Genomic DNA, 23,858 nt, shown 5'->3' on the forward strand with positions numbered 1-23,858 from the left:
ATGGAGCGATGGGACTGAGAAACCTTGCTGAACAGCCTATTTTCACTCCATATCTTGCAGAGCTGACAGTGTTGAATGTTTTAGTGAGATTTTTATGAAATAGGTATACACCTCTTCCCACATTTCTCTTGTAACTGGCATATGGGGAGGATTATGTCCACCGCAGATCTGTCAGCACAGGAAACCACACTGTGATTCCAGATACACTCAGACTGCAAGTAGTCATTTAAGTATGGGAGAAATAAAATTCTAATTTAAGTAAATATCTCCTAAAGTCACTCATCCTTTCCGGATGTATCACAGGCTGATATGGTCCTGCTCTGAGCAGGACTGCAAGAAACTACCAAGGTTCCATCAAGAAAACCAACCTCCCATCCATTGACTCCGTCCCCACTTCCCGCTGCCTCGGAAAAGCAGCCAGCATAATCAAGGACCCTACTCACCCCGGACATACTCTCTTCCGACTTCTTCCATTGGGAATAAGATACAAAAGTCTGAGGTCACGTACCAACCGATTCAAGAATAGCTTCTTCCCTGCTGCCGTCAGACTTTTGAATGGGCCTGCTTTGTATTAAGTTGATCTTTCTCTACACCCTAGCTATGACAGTAACAGTATACTCTGCACCTTCTCCTTTCCTTCTCCCTTATGTACTCTATGAAAGGCATGCTTTGTCTGTATAGCGTGCGAGAAACAATACTTTTCCTTGTATCCCAATACGTATGACAATAATAAATCAAATCAAAAATTCTGAATGAAGTTAGTTCTCTGGCAAATCACGCAGTTGTCATTCCTCAACTTGGCAATGGGTACCTTCAGAAACTTACATGTCTCATGTAACTTACCTGAGGTGAGCAGTCTTAAAATGTTTCATAGGTTGGTGGATACTGATCAATAAGAAGCGGATTGGGAAGGGGGAAAAAGGTGGAGTTGATTAGGATCTTTAAGTTAAGGAGGTTTTGCAAAGTTAGGGAAGAAGATGGCAAGACAGCAATGCCAAGGAAGAGAGTTCGTAAAAGATACAGGGACAAGATGGTGAAGGGAGCGGCTACCAATCAGGGTGGGGAACACTACATTAGAAAGCGGATGGTACTGGAGGCTGGGCAGAGGTACATGGGGCAATGAAAATGATGAGGTTAGAAGCGGTTGGGTCATTGGCTTGAGGTCTTGAGAGCAAGGATGAGAATCTTAGAATTGATTCTCCAGGATACAGGAGCCAGGTAAAGGGAGTTAAGGATTGGGGTATAGGGGGTGAGAGTCGTAGAGGACACTGTGCCCTTTGTTCTGGATGATTTGCCATTTATTAAGTGGGATGGCAGCAGAGAGAAGATTTGCTACCTGCAGCCTAAAGTAGTGCAAGTACATTTTTAAACAGACCTACTTCATATTAAGTTGATCTTTCTCTACACCCGAGCTACAACTGTAACACTACATTCTGCATTCTCTCCTTTCCTTCTCTATGAACAGTATGCTTTGTCTGTATAGCACACAAGAAACAATACTTTTCACTGTATACTAATACATGTGACAATAATAAATCAAATCAAATCAAAGAGATAGACAGATTTTTAATCAGTAAGGGGATCAAGGGTTACAGAGATAAGATGGGAAAGTGGAGTTGAGGATTATCATACCAGGGCGGCATGGTGACACAGTGGTTAGCACTGCTGCCTCACAGCGCCAGGGACCCAGGTTCAATTCCCGCCTTGGGTGACTGTCTACGTGGAGTCTGCACGTTCTCCCCATGTCTGCATGGGTTTCCTCCACAAGCTCCGGTTTCCTCCCAAGTCCAAAAGTTGTGCAGGTTTGGAGAATTGGCCATGGTAATTTACCCCTTAGATTCCGAAGATGTGCAGGTTAGGTGAAATGGCCATGCTAAATTGCCTCTTAGTGTCCCAAGATTTGTAGGTTTGGGGGATTAGCGGGGTAAATATGTGGAGTTCCGGCAATAGGGCCTGGGTAAGATGCTCTGTCAGAGAATCGGTGCAGACTCGATGGGTCAAATGGCCTTCCTCTGCACTGTAGTGATTCAATGATTCTATCAGTTATGAACTCCGTGAGTGAATGGTGGAGCAGACCCGATGGGCCGAATGGCTTACTTCTGCTTCCACGGCTTGTGGTTTCAGAACAGACGGGGTAGTGTACTACCAAAATAGAGTCCCAGGAGGTAACAACATTTCAGGTTCAACATGTCCATGCTAGCTGCTGGCAATGATAAATTAATCCCAGTCTCCTGCCCTCTCCCCATAGCCTTGTATCATATTCTGAAGCAAATAAGCCGGGAACAGCTTGGAGGCTGGAATGAAGGCTAGTGCTTGGTTGAGCAGTATACTAAGATTCTGTACCTCTCAGAGATGGTAAGGCAGAAAGAGGGGGAGATAAGGGTTGAGGCTGGAGGAGTGAGGATATCCAGCGCAGTTGAAGTGAATGGTTTTATCGGGTAGGTTGCATAGAAGAGGTATGTGTACCCTCCAATATAGGAGGTTAATGGTGTTCAAGATGATTAAAATATGTAATCGGGTGGGTAGGGAAAATATTTTCTCCAGTGGGTGAGTCCAAGGCCAGGGCGGGGATAACATTAAAAATCAGGGATAATAGAAACATAGGAACTAGGAGCAGGAGTAGGAAATTCAGCCCTTCGAGCCTGCTCCGCCATTCAATCAGATCATGGCTGATCTCTCCCTGGTCTCAAATGCACCACCCTACTGTTTCCCATATGCTTTGAACTCATTTTTGTATCAGAAATATATCCATCGCCTTCTTGAAACCATTCAACAATTCAGATTCCACCCCGGTATGGGGCAGCGAGTTCCACAAATTCACCACCCTCTGCGAGAAATGGTTCCTCCTCACCTCAGTTTTAAATCTACCGCCTCTCAAATCTATATCGTCAGGAAGCACTTTTTAACACACAGGGTAGCAAACAACTCGAACATTTCCCCCCCCCACCCCACCGAAAGCTGTTGTGGCTAGGTCAATTTGATAATTTCAAAAAGTAATAAGTTTATTTATTTGTCACAATTATGTTAATACTGCAACGAAGTTACTGTGAAACTGAGATTGTAGGAAGTCTGACAACACCAGGTTGAAGTCCATCAGGTTTATTTGGAATCGTGAGCTTTCGGAGCGCTGTTCCACTCACCTGATGAAGGAGCGCCGCTCCAAAAGCTCATGATTCCAAATAAACCTGCTGGGTTTAAACCTGGTGTTGTGAGACGTCTTACTGTGCCCACCCCAGTCCAACGCCGGCATCTCCACATCAAAACTGAGATTGGTAGCTTTTTGTTAGGCAGCAGCATCATGGGTTACGGAGCCAAAATGGGTAAATGAAGTTAAGATAGGAATCAACCATGTTCTAATGGAATGTCAGAAGGCCAGAGGGGCTGAACAGCCTTCTCCTATTAGCTGGACTCTTAGTTGGATGAAGTCTTGGTTCATCTGAACCTTGATGTGCAAAATAGGCAGATTGAGATGGTGAGAATAGCCATTAAGTTAGCAGAAGGAGATGGCGAGGTAAAAATATAGGGGTTAATTTTGGTTTAGGGTCCAAAATGTTTTACCTTGAGATTATACCTGGAGTACAACAGGTGAAACTGGAGCCAGGAGAAAGTAGAGTTCCTTGGAAATTTGGGTAAATGAGACCAAATTGGATTTGATCAGCCACTCATACACCTCTCCCAATTTTTATTTTATGTAAACCATTTACAATATTGCCAATGGTTAAAATAATCCTAATTTTTCCTTAAAAAGCTAGTTATAAAGATTGGGGAAACAAGGCCGTCCGACACAGTTGGGAGAGGAAGGTCACGGGGCAAAGACCACTAGGAATAAGCCCCCAACACAAGTTGACAGCCCGAGTAGTAGTGAGTGAGGCCAAGCTGGGATGGAGGCGTCCAGTTGGGGAGGTATAAAAGATTGGGACAGAGAGGCGGTGTGCACAGAGGGCTGGAGAACAATTCTTTAGGTATTGGCAGATCTTTCAACCATGGAAGGCATATCATCACCAAAATCCAATACACTTTCCAACCAAAGACGCAGGCGAGCCACAGGGGAATGCAACAGGTGAAGTTACCTTCTTTAGCCCATTAGGAAATAGATATAGTTTTAAGTAAGTGTGTGTTAGCTTTAAGCTTCATTTATATTTCTTCGGTTTTAGTTTCATTTTTTTTTAAATTGCCGAGGTGTTTGCACTGAAATTAGGTTTTATGACTCTAAAGCAAATGCAGGGTATAAAATAAACTGGGCTGTTGCCTAGCAACCTGGAGCCCACACAGAAAAACAGAAGTGGTTAGTTCAGTTGAGAGAAGGACAGTGCAGTTGATAGCAGGATTCCACAGACACTGCCGGTACAGGGAGGACAATATGCAGAAGCAGAAAAGCAAGACCCAGAAACTAAAGAAGAAAGTCCCAGAGACCAGGGAGCGGGACAGAAGCAAGTTCCAAGAAACACTTCTGGTCAAAGGAACAAAGAACAGGAATCTGGAAAAAAAATAGCTTCTGTTCAGTGAGGTTGAGAGTAAGGAGCAGAGAGGCTCCCAGCTGAAGACAGGTGCAGACCCTGGGGAAGTCGACTTGTGAGGAGACAGAGATCCAAGGTCGCTAAAAGACTGGTGACTCCTTACTACTGGCCTGTGAGGCAGTGGTGTTTTTTTGGTACAGTTGGGTATACTAGAGAGAGTGAGTAGGAGGCAAAACTTCAATGCGTGTGGCGATCCAGGGCAGAGGAATACCGGAAGCTGAGGTGGAAACTCTGGAGCCAGATCCTTAGTGAGGACAACTGAGAGAAAGTATTATTTATGGATAGATTCCAAGATGTGTCTCACAGGAGATTGAAGACACTCCTGTGAAAGTCCAAGTTTCAGTGAAACTAATTGGCTCACAGCATAACAAGCATCCTTTGGGGGGGGGGGGGGGAGGAGGAGGAGGGGGAAGAATCCATAGAAGCTGTTTTGGGTGGCATTTGTCACTTGATTTTCAGAGAGTGTCTGAGCACATTTTGCCTGTTGGTTTACATGGACTGCGAACTTACCAAGAACATTAGAGTACAAGATAGATTTTGTAATTTTCATTATTCTTACAAATCTGCATATATCCATAAAGGTATAGTTAGGGTGAAGGAGTATTGTATTATCGTTAATCAATTACCAATTATTTTGTTAGAAGTTCATTGGCTGACTCTGTCCCTGCCTTCCACATATCTAAGCAAAAATAAAAGTTAGGATCTATTAAGCCAGTCAGGTTCCATCCTAGAATCGGACTCGTCCAGTAGTAACAGCAGCTGGGATCGTAGCAATCCCAGGGGATCGGAAGTCCTGCCCAGCAAAACTCCACTAGCTCAGCGCAGAACTGTACTCGGTGCGAACTGGCCGGTACCTACACCCAGATTTTTAGTGAGCGATTATCACAAAAATCCTGGCATACCAGAATAGCGTGGAATAAATAGCCTCTGTTACAAACATGTTCGGGACACAATTTTCACTCAGTGACCATTTAATTTAGATACTTTTAAAATAAACAAATTCAGTAACTGTAGCCATTCATTATGTTACATTATTCCATTTAAAGTAACTACTGGGAAGATTACGCAGCTATGGTGAGTACACATTTATTTATTCCTGCAATTATGGGCAACTGATATTACTGAGGGCTTGCAGTTGTTATGGCAACCCTTCCCCATCTTCACATAAGGTTGGTTACATTAATCAGACTGGGGAAGCCAGCTTTACATGGAAATGTGGAGTCCACATAATTTACGCCTTCGATTACTGACAAGAGGAGAGCCCGCGGTGAGAGGTCCTAGGGAGGCTGAAGACGAGTGCCTACGGACAAGCTGACCACCAGTGGATATACAATCTCAGAATCATTTGCAGTGATTACATCTGTTGGAACAGTAAGCAACTTAATAAACAGAATGGATTCGCTGTTGGGTGTTGAGTTCTGTTCCAATGCTGTGCAAATGATTTGCTCTGGGTTGATGAGGGCGGGTGGTAGGGGTGGCGGGGGGGGGGGGGGGGGGGGGGGGGGGGGGCTGCGGCATTAAGAAATACTTAAAATTCTAAAGTGCCTTTCGCAGCCCCTCAGGACGTCCCAAAGCATTTTACAGTCAATTAAGTATTTTTTGAAGTGAATCCACTGCTGTAATGTCGAAAGCGCAGCAGCCAATTTGCACACGGCAAGTTCCGGCGTGATCCTGACCACATAATCTGTTCTTAGACATTGGTTGAGGGATGATCTCAGTGATTGCCTTTCCCAGGTAACATTGTTACAATCCCCACAGGGAATGATAGGTTTTAGAAAGAGATACAAGTTTTTCAGTGATTGGTGGAAAGCATCGCACAACGATATTTCACATTTTAAGACTTTTACTGTAACAAATAAACTAAACACAATATTGACTGAACATTGTACTTATATGGCAACTTTAATGTAGTAAGAAGACTCACAACACCAGGTTGCAGTCCAATGGGTGTATTTGGAATCACGAGCTTTCAGAGTGGTGCTCCTTCATCAGGTGAGTGGAGGTTAGTTCACAACCATGGCATATATAGGCAAAGACACAATTGCAAGATCATTGTGAATCCAACCATTCTTCACATTCCAATCTGTAATTATCTTGCAATTGTGTCTTTGCCGATATATACCGTATTAACCTCCACTCACCTGGTGAAGGAGCAGTGCTCTGAAAGCTCGTGATTCCAATTAAACCTGTTGAACTTTAACCTGGTGTTGTGAGACTCCTTACTGTGCCCACCCCAGTTCAACACCGGCATCTCCACATCGTGGCTACCAATCTTAACATAGTAAATGGAGTTTCACAGGAGCATTATGAGATTAAAATCTGACCACGAGTCACATAAGGAGATAAGAGGAAAGCCTTGCATAATTCTGGTCAAAGAGTTTGGTTTTAAGGAGCAACTTGGAGTAAGATGGATAGAGAAGTTGAGAGATTTAGAGACAACATCCAGAGATCACAGGGTGAGGCAGCTGCCCATGGTGGAAGGATGAAAGTCAGGGATACAAAAGTGGCAGGAAATGGAGCAGTTCAGAGATCTCGGAGGATTGTGTGACTGCAGGAGATTGCAGAGAAAGAGGGCGGCAAGTTTGTTAAGGGATTCAAACACAAGGGGCAGCACAGTGGTTAGCGCTGCTGCCTCACAGTGCCAGGGACCGTGGCTTGAGTCACTGTCTGTATGGAGTTTGCACATTCTCCCCGTGTCCGCGTGGGTTTCCTCCGGGTGCTCCGGTTTCCTCCTACAATCCAAAGATGAGCGGGTTAGGTGGATTGGCCATGCTAAATTGACCCTAGTGTCAGGGGGACTAGCTAGAGTAAATGCATGGGCCTATGGGGATAGGGCCTGGGTGGGATTGTAGTTGGTGCAGATGTGAAGGGCCAAATAGCCTCCTTCTGCACTGTATGGTTCTATGATTCTACAAGGATAAAATTTTAATATTGAAGTGTCGCTGGACCAGGAGTCTTGGTGAGCACAGGGTGATGGATGAATGAGATTGTGTGTGAATTAGGATATAGACAGCAGAGACTCAGATTACTCAAACTTAGGGAGGGAAGGTTAATTGTAACAGCCCTTCCCCCAACATTACCTAACGCAGTAGTGCATCAACATCCAATCCAAGGCACATCTGGCCTGAACTGACACAGGTGGTCATTGGTTCAACCAGTTTTGCCACCCAGAGAGCTTCAATTCATCCTCTACTCCTCCTCTTCTCAGGCAATCTCTCAGAGTCGAAGGTGATTTGCTTTCACTCAGGTTCGATGGGTTCTGAGATGGCCGACAGGTCCAATCCTCAATCTGCAGATTTTGCCATGTGCAGGGCAGGTGGTGCTCGAAGCATTGGGCAGTTGAGATATTTGGAGGTTGTGTGCTTTCCCGATACCTCGGCTTCCCAATTAAGTACCTCAATGTGCTCGGTGCTTTCCTGAACAAACCTTCTCCATTTTATTCAGTCACAAGCCAGGAACTTCCATGAGTTGGCGGGGATTTTTTTCTTTTATTCATTTGTAGGGCGGGGGCATCGCTGGCTGGCCAGCATTTATTGCCCATTCCTCGTTGCACGAGGGCAGTTGAGAGTCAACCACATTGCTGTGGCTCTGGACTCACATGTAGGCCAGACCAGGTAAGGATGGTAAGGATTTCCTTCTCTAAAGGACATTAGTGAACCAGATGGGTTTTTCTGACAATGGTTTCATGGTCATCAGTAGGTTCTTAATTCCAGATTTTAAAAAATTGAATTCAAATTCCACCATCTGCCGTGGCGGGATTCGAAACCGGGTCCCCTGAACATTAGCTGAGTTTCTGGATTAATAACCTAGCGATAATACCACTAGGCCATCACCTCCCCTATGATGTTTGATCTCTGCGGAGAGGACATCCCTAAAGCATTTCCACTGTCATCCCAGTGGTTTTCTGCCATGACTGAGTTGGGGGTGGACCAGTTGCTTTGGGAGTCTGCTGTCAAGTGTATGAATGATATGTCCTGCCCATTGGGGGCTGGTTGTGAGTAATTACCACCTCCATGTTGGGCACATTGTCTTGGGAGAAGATGCTGCTGCTGGACTGCCTTTCTCACCACAGAATACAGTGAAACTCACAAAGGCAATACTGACGCTGCTTCCCCAGTGCTTTCAGGTGCCTGCTACAAGTTAAGTTTTTAAAGTTTATTTATTAGTGTCACAAGTAGGCTTACATTAACACTGCAATGAAGTCACTGTGAAAATCCCCTAGTCGCCACACTCCGGCAGCTGTTCAGGTACGCTGAGGGAGAATTTAGCACGGCCAATTCACACGTCTTTCGGAGTGTGGAAGGAAATCGGAGCACCCGGAGGAAGCCCACGCAGACACAGGGAGAATGTGCAGACTCCGTACAGACAGTGACCCAAGCCGGGAATTAAATCCTGGTCCCTGGCGCTGTGAGGCAGCAGTGCTAACCACTGTGCCACCCTGTTGTCCATGTCTCTGAAACACATTGGAGCGTGGGTATAACTGCTGCCCGTAAACCCTGACCTTATTCTCAGGTTTGAGATCCTTGTCCTCAAACACTCCCTCGGTGAGCTGCAAGCCAGCCTGACGTAATTCAATTCATAGCAGGTTTTTGAAATGCAGCATTATTTGTTAAGTGGCAATAGAATTAAAAGCAACAGACTCGCAGCAATGTGGTTTAAGTTTATTTATTAGTGTCACAAGTAGGCTGACATTAACACTGCAATGAAGTTACTGTGAAAATCCCCTAGTCGCCACACTCGGGCGCCTGTTCGGGTACACTGAGGGAGAATTTAGCATGGCCGATGTACCTAACCAGCACGTTTTTCGGACTGTGGGAGGAAACCGGAGCACCCGGAGGAAACCCACGCAAACATGGGGAGAACGTGCAGACTCATAGAAGAAGAAGAAACCCGACAGTACAGAAAGAGGCCAGTCGGCCCATCGAGTCTGCACCGACCAGAATCTCACCCAGGCCCTACCCGCATATCCCCACATATTTACCCACTAATCCCTCTAACCTACACTAAGGGCAATTTTTAGCATAGCCAATCAACTTAACCCGCACATCTTTGGAGTGTGGGAGGAAACTGGAGCACCCGGAGGAAACCCACGCAGACACGAGGAGAACGTGCAAACTCCACACAGACAGTGACCCAAGCCGGGAATCGAACCCAGGTCCCTGGTGCTATGAGGCAGCAGTGCTAACCACTGTGCCATCGTGCCACCCATATTAACTGCCCTTCTGGCAAGCCACTCAGTTCAAGGGCAATTCAGGATGGGCAATAACAAATGCTGGCCCACGCTCACATGCCCTGAATGAATAAAAAAAAATAACTGAGATATCTTAAAAGGAAATATCTTATTTAGCTGCAAGCTTTAATAAGGTTCCTAAGTAATTCATCCTTAGTTAATGCAGCCTTTCATTTCCTGTTACCAGCGCTGCTATATCCTTCAAACTCAGTGAAGTTTACTTTTGCACTGATAAGCAGGTTGCCAGGCAGCAGACACTCCGATGGCTCGAGATGCCGAGGCAAAGCTTTTTGTTTCTTCCCAGGGAGGCTATTTAATTGCCTTGATGGGAAACAAATGACAAGGTTACTCAGGAGTGTGCAAAAAGCCACTTCAAGCCCGGGAACGCGATCCAGGCCAGAGTGGCAGATGAAGGACCACGCTCTCCACCTCTCTTAAATTAGCAATGATAAATCCATAAAAGGCACTCCAAGCAGGCGTGTGCTGAATTACCCAGTAATCTGTCCACTTCACAACCCGGAATCATCAGTGGCAGTCCCCCCCACCCCTCCTCCCCGACTTAAGTCTGTGCCTAATGCACTACGGAAATGGGCTAGTGATTTCTGAAAGCAGGGAAATGCATTAACCAGCACCCACCTCCCTGCGTTACTGCCACAGCGAGAGAGAGAGGCGCAAATGCACTCCAGACGAGGATCGCCTAACCGCCAACAGTTGTCCCAGAATCTCCAACAATTGACGATTAATCTCCGAGGCGCACCTGGGTGCAAACCGGCAGAAAAATCAGAGAGGAATATTTAAAAGTAGCGCAGCTCAGGCCTTCTGTTTGTTGGTCAAAAAGAAAGTGTTGGAGCTGGAAAGGAAAGGACGCTTGACTGATGATCAAGCATCATCCAATTAACTGATGAAAAGTCGGTCCATTATCTGACTGGTGCGCAAAGGCTTTGTCCCGTGGGGATGAGACACACCGAGTACCCAATGGGGAGAATGTGGGCGTGAGGCTGATAGAGGGAAGATGGTGTATGACAAAAACCCCCAGAGTGGCGCGGTAGCAAGTGGTTAGCACTGCTGCCTCACAGCGCCAGGGACCCCGGTTCCATTCCCGCCTTGGGTCACTGTCTGCGTGGAGTTTGCACATTCTCCCCGTGTCTGCGTGGGTTTCCTCCCACAATCCAAAAATGTGCGGGTTAGGTTGATTGGCCACGATAAATTGTCCCTTAGTGTCAGGGGGATTAGGAGGATAAATATTACGGGGATAGGACCTGGATGGGATTGTTGTCGGTGCAGGCTCGATGGGCTGAATGGCCTCCTTCTGCACTGTAGATTCTATGATTGTATTGCAACCAGAGTTTGCAACCTTTTTCTGCACCAACGTTATCAAATGAACATGGGGCATCAGGTGTATTTTTAGGTAAATGTTGGCATCAATTTAATTTCTCTTTCCCACTCACCCCCTTTCCTTTAAACAAAAGATAATTCGATCGCTGTCTCATCTTTTGACAAGGCAACGTGTTTAAATGTTGGCCTGAAAGTGGTCGGTTGTGAGGCTGATAACCTCATGAGAGATTAGTGACCCGAGAGGTGATTTTTGCGATCGGTGATATAAATGATTGGAGCGGATTAGGGTTAATCTGCCAGAGATCACGAAACTTCATCCCAAGTTAGTTAGTCTTTTTCTATTCTTTTCAGATTTGTATTTTTGATTTCTCCCCCCCACCAACCCACACTGCTGCTCAAGGTGAAAGAGGACATTGTGTGGGGCTGCTGGTGGAGGGAGAATGTTTTATTTTAATACATTGGGTGCTTGGCAGGGACAACTTGCAGTTTGCTCAAGTCCAGGAATAAATACAGGTAACCCAGACGCAAAAGCTCCAAAAGCATCAGCGTTAATGTCAGCTGTGGCTCAGTCCTGGCCACTCTCTCACCGCTGAGTTAGAAAATTGCAGGTTCATGTTCCACTCCAAGGGCAGCAAGGTGGCACAGTGGTCAGCACTGCTGCCTCGCAGCACGACAAACCAGGTTCGATTCCCGGCTTGGGTCACTGTCTGTGTGGAGTCTGCACGTTCTCCCCGTGTCTGCGTGGGTTTCCTCCGGGTGCTCCGGTTTCCTCCCACAAGTCCGAAAGACGTGCTGGTTAGGTGCATTGACCATGCCAAATTCTCCCTCAGTGTACCCGAACAGGCGCCAGACAGTAGCGGCTAGGGAATTTTCACAGTAACTTCATTACACTGTAAAAGTAAGCCTACTTGTGACACTAATAAATAAACTTTAAACTTAAGGGCTTGTGCACAAAATGCAGCCAGATACTCGCAATGCAGCACTGGGAGAGTGCTGCTCTCTCTGCGGTGCAGTCTTCTGGATGAGATTTTTTTTTAAAAACAAGCTTTCTCAAATGGATGTAATCCTGGTTTATTTTACAAAGGTCAATTTTCCATTCAGGCCCACACTTCTGTCCCCGACTCTTCAGTTTAGCAATTATTTGCCAACACGGAACATACTCAAAACGCCCCTGAAAACTACAAGGTATTTGCTCTGTACTTCCCATCTATACTAGGCCAGTAATGCTTGCTTTTAAACTTCATCAAGCTAATTAACCATGTCCTGCCCACCCGCAATCCATGCTGTTTGCCCTTCAATGAGTTTCACTTCCCCTAAGTGTCCATGCATTGGAACTCACGAAACCGGTTTGAAGATTTTCCTACAACAGGTGTTAAATACTGGCCTGTGGTCTAAAGTAGTGTCCCTGGACCCTTATCAAATTATCTGGTTACAGTAGCTGCTTTGCGGTCTTCAGGAAGCTCTCAAATGTCAGTTATACCAATTTGAGATGCCATTTCCTGTAAGACTCCTGGTGCAAGTTGTCTGGCCTTGACACTGTCTATTTTAAAAGCCTTTTTCTAATTATATCCAGCATTAATTTAATACCACTTGGCTACTTCTATGCTATTCCTGGAAATTGTAATATCTGACTTAGGACACATTTCCTCTTCTTCCTGGATCATAGTTACTCTTCTTTGTCCGTCCCCACCTTCTAGTTTTCCACTGTCAATTTCTAGTGGATCGATATGTTGTTTTTCTCTCCATTTACTCGCTGATAAGGTATAATTTTAGAAACGCAAGATTCACGGTGGCCCGGCAACCAACTATCCTGGAATCGCTTCGACTATTCTGTGCCCTGATTGAGTTACATTGAAGAAATCTCAACCACTTCTGGCTTGCATTCAGCACGGACCACAGGCCAAATCTGACCCACGTGGTTCACCCTCACCCCAGTGGAGCCATCGCCCAATGCTTTTTATCTGTGTGAATCATAGAATCCCGACAGTACAGAAGGAGGTCATTCGGCCCATCGAGCCTGCACCGACAACAATCCCAACCAGGCCCCATCCCCGTAAACCCACGTGTTTGCCCTGCTCAACCCCTTGACACTAAGGGGCAATTTAGCATGGAAACCCAAGAATCATAGAAACCCTACAGTGCAGAATGAGGCCATTCGGCCCATCCCCTGACACTAGGGTCAATTTGCCATGGCCAATCAACCTAACCCGCACATCTTTGGACTGTGGGAGGAAACTGGAGCACCGGGAGGAAACCCACGCAGGTACGGGGAGAACGTGCAAACTCCACACAGGCAGTGATCCAAACCGGAATCGAACTCTGGTCCCTGGTGCTGTGAGACAGTAGTGCTAACCACCGTGCCACCCCAACGTTACACTTGCATCAGCCTCCAGGGTTCTACTTCAAAACACAGGTAGGAAATAATTTCCCAGAGATTTTCCAAGACGGAACATCATTAGGACAATGGAGATTATAAAACTGCGACCATTATATATGGAATTATATAGAAATGCAACACAGAAACTGGCCATTTCACCCCAAATGGTCTTTGCTGATCTTCATACTCCACATGGGTCTCCTCATGATCTATTTTTCAAAAACTCATTTATGGGACATGGGCGGCACTGGCTAGACCAGCATTTATTGCCCATCCCTAGTTGCCCTTGAGAAGATGGTGGTGAGCTGCCTTCCTGAATTACTGCAGTCCTTGAGGTTTAGGTACACTCACAGTGCTGTTAGGGAGGGAATTCCAGGATGTTGACCCAGCGACAGTGAGGGAACGGTGACATATTTTCCAAGTCAGGATGGTGAGTGGCTTGGAGGGGAACCTCCAGATGGTGGTGTTCCCAGGTATCTGCTGCCCTTTTCCTTCGAGATGGTAGTGGGCGTGGGTTTTACCTCTTGGCACCATATCCCACTGTTCCCTTCTCCTTCAGGTGTGCAGTTTCTAGATATTATCCATCTGCAGTGCATTGTTTGAAAGGCTGGTGGAAGTAGATTCCTCTTTCAATAGGGAATTGGATAAATATGCAAAGGAACCAAAATCCAGGGCTCTGGGGAAAGAACATGGGAGTGGGACCAATGCATAGCATCACAGAATACATACAGTGCAGAAAGAGGCCATTCGGCCCATCGAGCCTGGATAGTTCTTTCAAAAAGCAGGCAAAAGCAGGAAGGGCCAATCATAACATTTTTGATTAATCTACTTTAACTACTCCAAATGGCAGGGGAGAATCACTGATCAGGCATATTGATCTCTCAGGATGAGCCTGACAGGGGTGAAACCATGATCAGGCAGGGGACGAGGCTAGCCAATTTCACTGGGGGTCGGCTGACGCCTGTGATGGTGGTTTGCCTAAGCTGGGTTAGAGTAAAGGATCAGGCGTAGCCAATGAGGTTAAACCCAGGCTTTACCTGATGCAATTTTTCAAAGCCATCTCAGCCTTTTGGCTAAGACGAAGCGTTAGATCAAGCCCGGGAGGGGGTGCAATGCCTCTTCTGGTCAGCTTGGATCTTGTCTGATCGAGCCCAAGATGGGATGCAAAGTCTTGTCTTGTTTGCTTGGATCTTGTTTTTTTTTAATTCATTTGTGGGACATGGGCGTCGCTGGCTGGGCCAGCATTTATTGCCCATCCCTAGTTGCCCGAGGGCAGTTGAGAGTCAACCACATTGATGTGGCTCTGGAGTCACCTGTAGGCCAGACCAGGTAAGGACGGCAGATTTCCTTCCCTAAAGGACATTAGTGAACCAGATGGGTTTTTCCCACAATCGACAATGGTTTCATGGTCATCAGTAGATTCTTAATTCCAGATTTTCTTTATTATTGAATTCGAATTCCACCATCTGCCGTGGCGGGATTCGAACTTGACTCCCCAGAATGTTAGCTGAGTTTCTGGATTAATCATCAAGCGATAATTCCACTGGGCCATTGCCTCCTATGTGATGCCCCTCAGGTGGGGACCATGATTGGACCTAATATGAATTGGCTTTTTTGATTAGAAATAAAGCACCGAAAGGAACCAAGAAAATCTTTTTAAAAAGTGGCAGCAAGTTTCAGGTTTGCGCTACCACCTGATGCAAAGCAATTCTTCCTGAATTCTTCATTTGATTTGTGCGTGGTTTTCTTACACTTATGCCTCCTCTTTTTCTGGGCTCACCTACAAGCTTCTCTAGGTACACCCTATCAAACCCCCGCGTAACTATAATCATCTCCATAATGAGTCTCAAATCATAGCCTTTGTACAGAGAGCATCAAAAAGACTGCCTTGTTTTATTTATCTCTTGCTCATCTCATTAGCTCTAATGAGAACATCTTGGAGGAATTCAATTGTAAAGGCTTGTTCTGGCATTAAGAGATGCCTGGTTTTACTTCATTCTAAAATTGATTGCACTGGGACAGAGTTACAGATAGTATCATCATATCCACAAAGACGCTGATAGTACAACACATATGGTTAACCTTCACAGAATAATTAATTGCACTCACAGGCTACTGGCATGCACTCAAACCCATTCAGAGCGGCTTAAAGACAAGGCGCACTCTCTCCTGAAGAGTGCATTCAGGGGAAGAGATACAGCGCTTCCCCCTTAGTGTGTAGGAAATCTCATTCCGGGAGGCTAGTAGAAACAAACAAAGGTGTTGTGTTAGAATATTCAAGTTTATGAAGTAAGGGTGGGAACTAATCTCTACATGGCACAGTGCAGTCCAGCTGTGGAGCAGAGACCAAGGCATGGACTCTGCGTGTGATTTCTGCCCAGGTAACACAGGAATCTGGTCAGAGTGAAATGAGACAGTGCAAACACATCTGTGGAATTTAAGGTACAAGTTGCAGCCAGAAAGAATTAGAGAGTCATAGAGTCATACAACATGGAAACAGGCCCTTCAGCCCAACTTGTCCATGCCGCCTTTTTTTTATTAACCACTAAGCTAGTCCCAATTTCCCACGTTTGGCCCATATCCCTCGACAGAGTCATACAGCATTGGAAAGAAAAAGATTACTTGCAACTGGAAATTTTGTACTACCTTTCAAAAGTCCTTTCACAGAAGCAGAGCCCGCCCTCAAAGCTGACCATACCTCCTGGTTGTTACGAGGAGCTTTCGATGGTCAACAGGGGTCAATATCTGGGCGGCACGGGTGGCACAGTGGTTAGCAGTGCTGTATCACAGCGCCAGGGATCTGGGTTCGATTCCCGGCTTGGGTCACTGTCTGTGCGGAGTTTGCACATTCTCCCGGTGTCTGTGTGGGTTTCCTCCCACAGTACAAAAGATGTGCTGGTTTAGGGTGCATTGGCCGTGCTAAATTCTCCCTCAGTGTACCCGAACAGGCACCAGAGTGTGGCGGCTGGGGGATTTGTAATAACTTCATTGCAATGTTAATGTAAGCCTACTTGTGACACTAGTAAATAAACTTTAAAACTTTAATCATCTAAGCTAATCGGCCGCCAGCAGGCTTTTTGTATCATGTGTGCATCAATTGTAGTCAATTGATCTGGTGAGTTTACTAACTAAATTTAATGGAATTTGAAGCAACAATGATGGATTAATGTGAACACAGGTGTTTGTGCACCTGAGTGGGTGCTTTATGTTTAAGGCTTAGTTTATTTATTAGTGCCACAAGTAAGGCTTACATTAACGCTGCAATGAAGTTACTGTGAAAATCCGCTAGTCGCCACACTCCGGCGCTTGTTCAGTTACACTGAGGGAGAATTTAGCACGGCCAATGCATCCTAACCAGCACGTCTTTCGGACTGTGGGAGGAAACCCGAGCACCCGGAGGAAACTCACGCAGACACGGGGAGAATGTGCAGACTCTGCACAGACAGTGACCCAAACCAGGAATCGAACCGGGGTCCCTGGCGCTGTGAGGCAGCAGTGCTAATCACTGTGCCACCGTGTGCTCATAATGCCAAGGTCATGGGTTCAAACCCTGTCCCCCCTCACTGGCCAGTGTGCTTGTTCCCAAAGAAATGGCACAGAAGAACTGCGAACAAAAGTGATTGAAGTCTTGGAGCTTGACTTCCCTACGTCATCCTACAAATGGTCCTGGAGGTTTAGCCTAGGAGAGGAGTGTAGCTATGTCATATAACCTAGACCGGCAGAGTGGTCCTCTTCTAAGTGCTCATCCTGTGCGACTGAGAGCTGAGCTTCAGGAGGGAAAGGGAGACGCCCGCCTAGCCAGCCAGATCAGCTGAATCAATCCCAGGGATCAAAGTCACGCAGGTGTATCCTGCTCTGCTGCAGTAATCAGTTAATTGTACACAGCAGTGACCAGCAGTCAATTGAAGCCAATTAAAAAGTTCGGCCAAGAACATTAAATCAGCCAGCTGAAGGATGGCTCATTGCCTGGCAATCCTGCGCTTGTGTGCGATGCTGGAGGATGCCCACTCACTCACTAATTGATTATGATCAATAACGGTGCTTGACTTTGCTGACTCATGGGAGATTTTATGCTCAGGATTTGCTGACGTGTTTGCATGGAGACCTGGGGGGAAAAAAATAAACCCAGTGCCGTTCCCGGCACGTTTTCCCCATTGTGACTCTAGCGCAAACTTTGTGTGCAGCCCTTGGATCCCAGCCTAAAATCAGGAGGGTTTCTGGAAAAAGTGTGAAAGTAGCAGCCTTAGATGTCAAAACTTTTCACACTTCACCCTATCAATTCTGGTGTATATCAACAACTTGCTGTACTGCAGCTTGGCACCATTTGTTCTACTATGCAAGTGGATCTTTGAACTGAGGGTGGTCCAGAAGAGTATATAACTATAACTGTTACATCTTCTGTATGAATCAACAGAACACTCTGCAATGCTTTGCACTGTATTGTGTTCTCACTTGTGCACAAGTAATTAAAACTTGGAAGTCTGAGTATTCTTAGTGCCGAGTATTGTGTGTGCCCAAGTCGACTATAGTGCCCAGTATTATTTATAAGACCACAAGACATAGGAGCAAAATTAGGCCACTCAGCCCATCAAGTCTGCTCCGCCATTCAATCATGGCTGATATTTTTCTCATCCCCATTCTCCTGCCTTTTCCCCATAACCCCTCATCCCTTTATTAATCAAGAACCTATCTATCTCTATCTTAAAGACACTCAACGACCTGGCCTCCACAGCCCTCTGCGGCAAAGAGTTCCACAGATTCACCGCACTCTGGCTGAAGAAATTCCTCCTCCTCATCTGTTTTAAAGGATCGCCCCTTTAGCCTGAGGTTGTGCCCTCTGGTTCTAGCACAACCAGGTATTCGACAGTGGCACGAAGGGTAACAACGAACTCTCCCTATTTGTCCTGGCCAACATTCCGCCCTCAACGGATATCAACATGAAACCCAGAATAAGCTATTCATCTCATTGCATATTGGTGGTGTATTGGCATTATAACAGCTTTTGCATCAAGGAAGTGAGAAATCGTGTTAAGCACTTTCAGGTAGTTTGTCATCCTGATGAAGAGCTATACAAGTGAATTTTATTTTCTCTTATCCAGTCAACACAGCAGCATGGGACACATGAAGAACGATACCCATAATCTGTCCTCAGTGAAGGAATAAACAGCATCAAGATAACAAGGAGAATGAGGCTAAAAATAAAAATCGCACCAATTGGTATTTCAACAGTTCAAATACATTCAGATGAATAATAATACATTTCATTTGAACTTGATGTGGTTTGGCACCAATCACATTGACACTGTGCCACGTACAAAACAAAAAGCAGGAGCCAGTGCAAATTGCATTAGCTTTAAGGATTGCCACTGTCCTAATTTTATTTGTCTGGATCTGAAACAGATGTCGCTCATTTCTGGTGTGTTATACGGTCAAAGCCCTTCAGAAAATTAGAGCAAATAAGTGCATGCAGTTTTTGAAAGAGCAATTGATGGGATTAACAAAGCAAGAGATAAAGAAGGCCGCAGAGCAAAAGTGGAAGGTCTTAAAATCTATTTTTTAATTCAATTGTGGGACATGGGTGTCGCTGGCTAGGCCCAGCATTTATTGCCCATCCCAAGTTGCCCCTGAGAAGGTGGTGGTGAGCTGCCTTCTTGAAATGCTGCAGTCCACGTGCTGTGGGCTGACCCACAATGCCATAAGGGAGGGGTGTTGACCCAGCGACTGCGAAGGAACGGCCATATATTTCCAAGTCAGGATGGTGAGTGGCTTGGAGGGGAACTTGCAGGTGATGATGTTCACATGTATCTGCTGTCCTTGTTCCTTCTAGATGGTGGTGATCGTGGGTTTGGAAGGTGTTGTCTGAGGATCTTTGGTGAGTTCCTGCAGTGCATCTTGTAGATAGTACACACTGTTGCTACTGAGCGTCGGTGGTGGAGGGAGTGGGTGTGGTGCCAATCAAGCAGGTTAAACACAGCTATTCAGATCACACTTAAGAACCAAGAAGTCTTCCACCGTGACACCAAAAGCCAAGGAATTCTCTTGTGCTGTTGCCACCCCCATTGCTTGGCAAACCATAATCCTTTTCAGTTTGCCACCTCAGGCTCAGTTCAGTTGGGCGGCACATTGGCCCTCTGCTGAACCCCATTCAGCTTCCTCTCCCTTGTCTCTGATAAAGCACCAAGAGTCCTTTTTTTCCATCTGCCATATAAATCTCCTCTCTCCTCTGCATTGAATCTCCAGGACACTAATTGAATTCCCATTAGGTGTTAGTCATGAAAATCCTGCCTCTGGATGGGAAGTTGGGTTCAAGTCACCCTCCAGAGCCTTCAGCACATAATCCCAGGCTGATACAAAAGTGCAGTGCTGAGGGAGTTCTGAACTGTTGGAGGTGCCTCCTGGATGAGAAATTAAACCAAGGCCTTAGCAGTTCCAACAGGCAGGCGCAAAGGGAGGGGCTGCAGAGGAGATTCACCAGGATGCTGCCCGGGATGGAACATTTAAGTTCTGAAGAGAGGTTGGATTGGCTTGGGTTGTTTTTGTTGGAGCAGAGAAGACTGAGGGGCAGCCTGATCGAGGTGTACAAGATTATGAGGGGCATGGACAGAGTGGATAAGGAGCAGCCGTTTCCCCTAAGTTGAAGGGTCAGCCATGAGGGGACACAAGTTCAAGGTGAAGGGCAGGAGGTATAGAGGGGAAAGTGAGGAATAACTGTTTTACCCAGAGGGTGGTGACGGTCTGGAATGCGCTGCCTGGGAGGGTGGTGGAGGCGGGATGCCTCAGATCCTTTAAAAAGTACCTGGATGAGCACTTGGCACGTCATAACATTCAGGTTACGGGCCAATTGCTGGTAAATGGGGTTAGGTAGGTAGGTCAGGTGTTTCTCACGTGTCGGTGCAGACTCGATGGGCTGAAGGGTCTCTTCTGCACTGTACAATCTTATGATTCTATGATAGGACGGCATGGTGGCACAGTGGTTAGCACTGCTGCATCAGAGCACCAGGGATCCGGGTTCAATTCCCGGCTTGGGTCACTGATTGTGTGGAGTTTGCACATTCTCCCCGTGTCTGCGTCGGTTTCCTCCGGGTGCTCCGGTTTCCTCCCATAGTCCAAAGATGTGTGGGTTAGGTGGATTGGCCAGGCTAAATTGCCCCTTAGTGTCAGGGGAACTAGCTAGGGCAAATGCATGGGGTTATGGGGATAGAGTCTGGGTAGGTTTGTGGTCGGTGCAGACGTAATGGGCCGAATGGCCTCCTTCTGCACTGTAGGATTCTATGATTCTATGTCCCATAGCACTATATTGAATAAGAGCAGGTGAGTTCTCCCTCATTTCCTGCCAGTGCTCATCTCTCAACCAATAAAGACATAAAGGTAGATAATCTGGTCCTTATCTTATTCTTGTCTGTAGAACCTTGCTGTGTGAAAATTGGCTCCTGCATTTCCTATGTCACAACAATGACTACACTTCAAAAGTATTTTCAATTTGTGAAGTCCTGAAGTTATGAAATATACAACGCAAATGCAAGTAGCACCATAAAGCAAAAGGAAATGTAAAGGGTTTAGGCATCGCAAATTTAGCCAAGCCCGCGGTTCACTTACTATCAATTAGTGTCCTGGAGATTCAATGCAGAGGAGAGATGAGATTTATATCTCAGGTGAAAAAAAAGGACTCTTGGTGCTTTATCAGAGACAAGGGGGAGGAAACTGATCGGGATCCAGCAGAGGGTCAATGTGCTGAATTGAGCCTGAGATGGCAAACTGAAAAGGATTATGGTTTGCCAAGCAATGGGGTTGGCAACAGCACAAGAGAATTCCTTGGCTTTTGGTGCCAAGATGGAAGACCTCTTGGTTCTTAAGTGTGATCTGAATAACTACCGTTTTATCCTTCTGTTTATACAGGAAACAATGTGGATATGTAGCTCAGAGCAATGGTGCAGAATGTATCCTTGTATGTGCGCGCTTTGGAATTCCCTCCATAAGTAGCTCCACTGCTCTTGCTCTCTCTGTTTCTCCTCCCACTGATGCTCCTTAAAACCTGAAATCTTTCAACAGGTTTGTTTGGCCAATGATCTTACAAGGTTTGGTGTCCAAATAATGCTCCTGTGAAGCACCTCGGCATGTTCTCCGACATTAATGATGCTACGTAAAGGCAAGCTGCTCTTGAGTGAACTCTCACCGGGTGAGAACAGGACCAGACTGGGCTGTGATGTCCACCCTGGGAGAATAGTCTTTTCCCAACATGCCGCTTGGGTTCATGAACAAAGAGTATCCAAGCGAAGGCCCCAGTGAAACGCTGCCCTGGCACAAATCAGCGCAAGCAAATGAAGAAAAGGAACGCTGCGACAGTCCGGAAACAGTTAAACGAGCTTCAGTGCAGCTGCCAGTGGCGTTCAGCCTGATCCACGATCTGTGAGGAGTCTTGATCCACAAGAAAGGTTAAATATATCCAACTGATTGATGAATGACCTACCACAGTAGCACGTAATTGCCCAGATGCTCCAGTAAGTGTCCTGGGGGCTTGGCTAAGTTAATTTTGCGAGGCTTTTTTGCATTTCCTTTTGTTTTACGGTAGTCGGGAGCCAAAAGGCGAAGGCATCTTCTTTGTGCTTTGTCAGCTGGCTGTCCACCCAGTAAGGCGATCCCGTCCAGTTGAAGTGGCATTCCCATCTGCATTCAAGTGCCATTATTCAAAGCAGATTCCATCACTAGTCACCGCGTCGGCCTGCCTCCTGAGAAAGGGAACAGCATGTGAACTGTGCCAGCATGTGCAGATGACATGGGTTCCGAAGCAATACAGGGGAAGATACGGTTTCCAAACAAGCAAAACACACATCCCACTTTGCCTATGTGAGCTTTGACAAAGGGTCATCTGGACTCGAAACGTCAGCTCTTTTCTCTCCTTATAGATGCTGCCAGATCTGCTGAGATTTTCCAGCATTTTCTCTTTCGGTTATATGTCCCACTTTCACTAGTTAGCTCGAGATACCACACGGTTTTGAAACATTCTCTCAGCTACCAACCGACTCAAGAACAGCTTCTTCCCTGCTGCAATCAGACTTTTGAATGGACCTACCTCGCACTAAGTTGATCTTTCTCTACACCCCAGTTATGACTGTAACACTACATTCTGCACTCCTTTCCTTCTCTATGAACAGTATGCTTTGTCTGCATAACATGCACGAAACAATACTTTTCACTGTATCCCAATACATGTGACAATAAATCAAATCAAATCAAATCAAAGGCGTTCTCAAGTTACTAGCAAGGGAAGGGAGCAGGGATCCAGGAGCACCCTATCCAAGTGGTTCTGGTTACTACTTACTTCTCAATCAACATCACTCAAACAGGTCACGAGCATCATTGCTCTTTCCAAAATTCTGCTGTGCCCTATTCGGCTGCTGATAGAGTCATAGAGGTTTACAGCATGGAAACAGGCCCTTCGGCCCAACTTGTCCATGCCACCCTTTTTTTTAAAACTCCCAAGCTAATCCCAATTGCCCGTGTTTGGCCCATATCCCTCTATACCCATCTTACCCATGTAACTGTCTAAACGCTTTTTAAAAGACAAAATTGTACCCGCCTCTACCACTATTTCTGGCAGCTCGTTCCAGACACTCACCACCCTTTGTGTGAAAGAATTGCCCCTCCGGACACTTTTGTATCTCTCCCCTCTCACCTTAAACCTATGCTCTCTAGTTTTAGACTCCCCTACCTTTGGGAAAAGATATTGACTATCTGGGATCATGCAATAACGCCTTCTGGAATATGTTTAACTGGACTTAGCAAACCGAGGGGTAATTTAGCATGGCTATTCCACATAATCTGCACATCTTTGGACACTAAAGGGCAATTTAGCGTGGCCAATCCACCTAACCTACACATCTTCGGACTGTGGGAGGAAACCCAAATAGACACGGGGAGAACGTGCAAACTCCAGACACACACACACACACACACACATACACACAGTCACCCAAGGCTGGAATCGAACCCGGGTCCTTGGAGCTGAGAGGCAGCAGTGCTAACCACTGTGCCTCCCTTGCATCTAGTACATTTACCCTGCGATTGAGGTTGCTAACTCAGGTCAAACATATTCGGGAGATTGCAAGGCAAAGGTGGAGGTGTTGGCAACCCAATGTGGAGTTGATACAGGCAGAGGTACTAACACCGGCAAGGTGGCACAGTGGTTAGCACTGCTGCCTCACAGTGCCAGGGACCCAGGTTCGATTCCGGCCACGGGTCACTGTCTGTGTGGAGTTTGCACATTCTCCCTGTGTCTGTGTGGGTTTCCTCCAGGTGCTCCGGTTTCCTCCCACACTCCAAAGATCTGCGGGTTAGGTTGATTGACCATGTTAAATTAACATTGGTGTCGGGGGATCAGCAGGGTAAATATGAGGGGTTG

The 23,858-nt window shown here is 46.2% G+C and overlaps 1 protein-coding gene across 5 annotated transcripts in view; it reads right to left on the reverse strand.

Moving 5' to 3' along the window:
* LOC144503886 (partitioning defective 3 homolog B-like) overlaps positions 1 to 23,858 on the reverse strand; it is a 1,029,287-nt gene that overhangs the window by 200,359 nt on the left and 805,070 nt on the right. Inside the window, exon 21 of one of the 5 annotated variants that reach the window (XM_078228920.1) lies at positions 18,560 to 22,185. The exons of the other annotated variants lie outside the window; for them this stretch is intronic. Coding sequence (XP_078085046.1) covers positions 22,140 to 22,185 — 46 coding nt within the window. The 3' untranslated portion in view covers positions 18,560 to 22,139. Of the gene's footprint in view, positions 1 to 18,559; positions 22,186 to 23,858 lie in introns of those variants that run through there. 5 annotated transcript variants of the gene reach the window in all.

This window comes from Mustelus asterias, chromosome 14, assembly GCF_964213995.1.
Source record: "Mustelus asterias chromosome 14, sMusAst1.hap1.1, whole genome shotgun sequence".
Classification (NCBI taxonomy): Eukaryota; Metazoa; Chordata; class Chondrichthyes; order Carcharhiniformes; family Triakidae; genus Mustelus; species Mustelus asterias.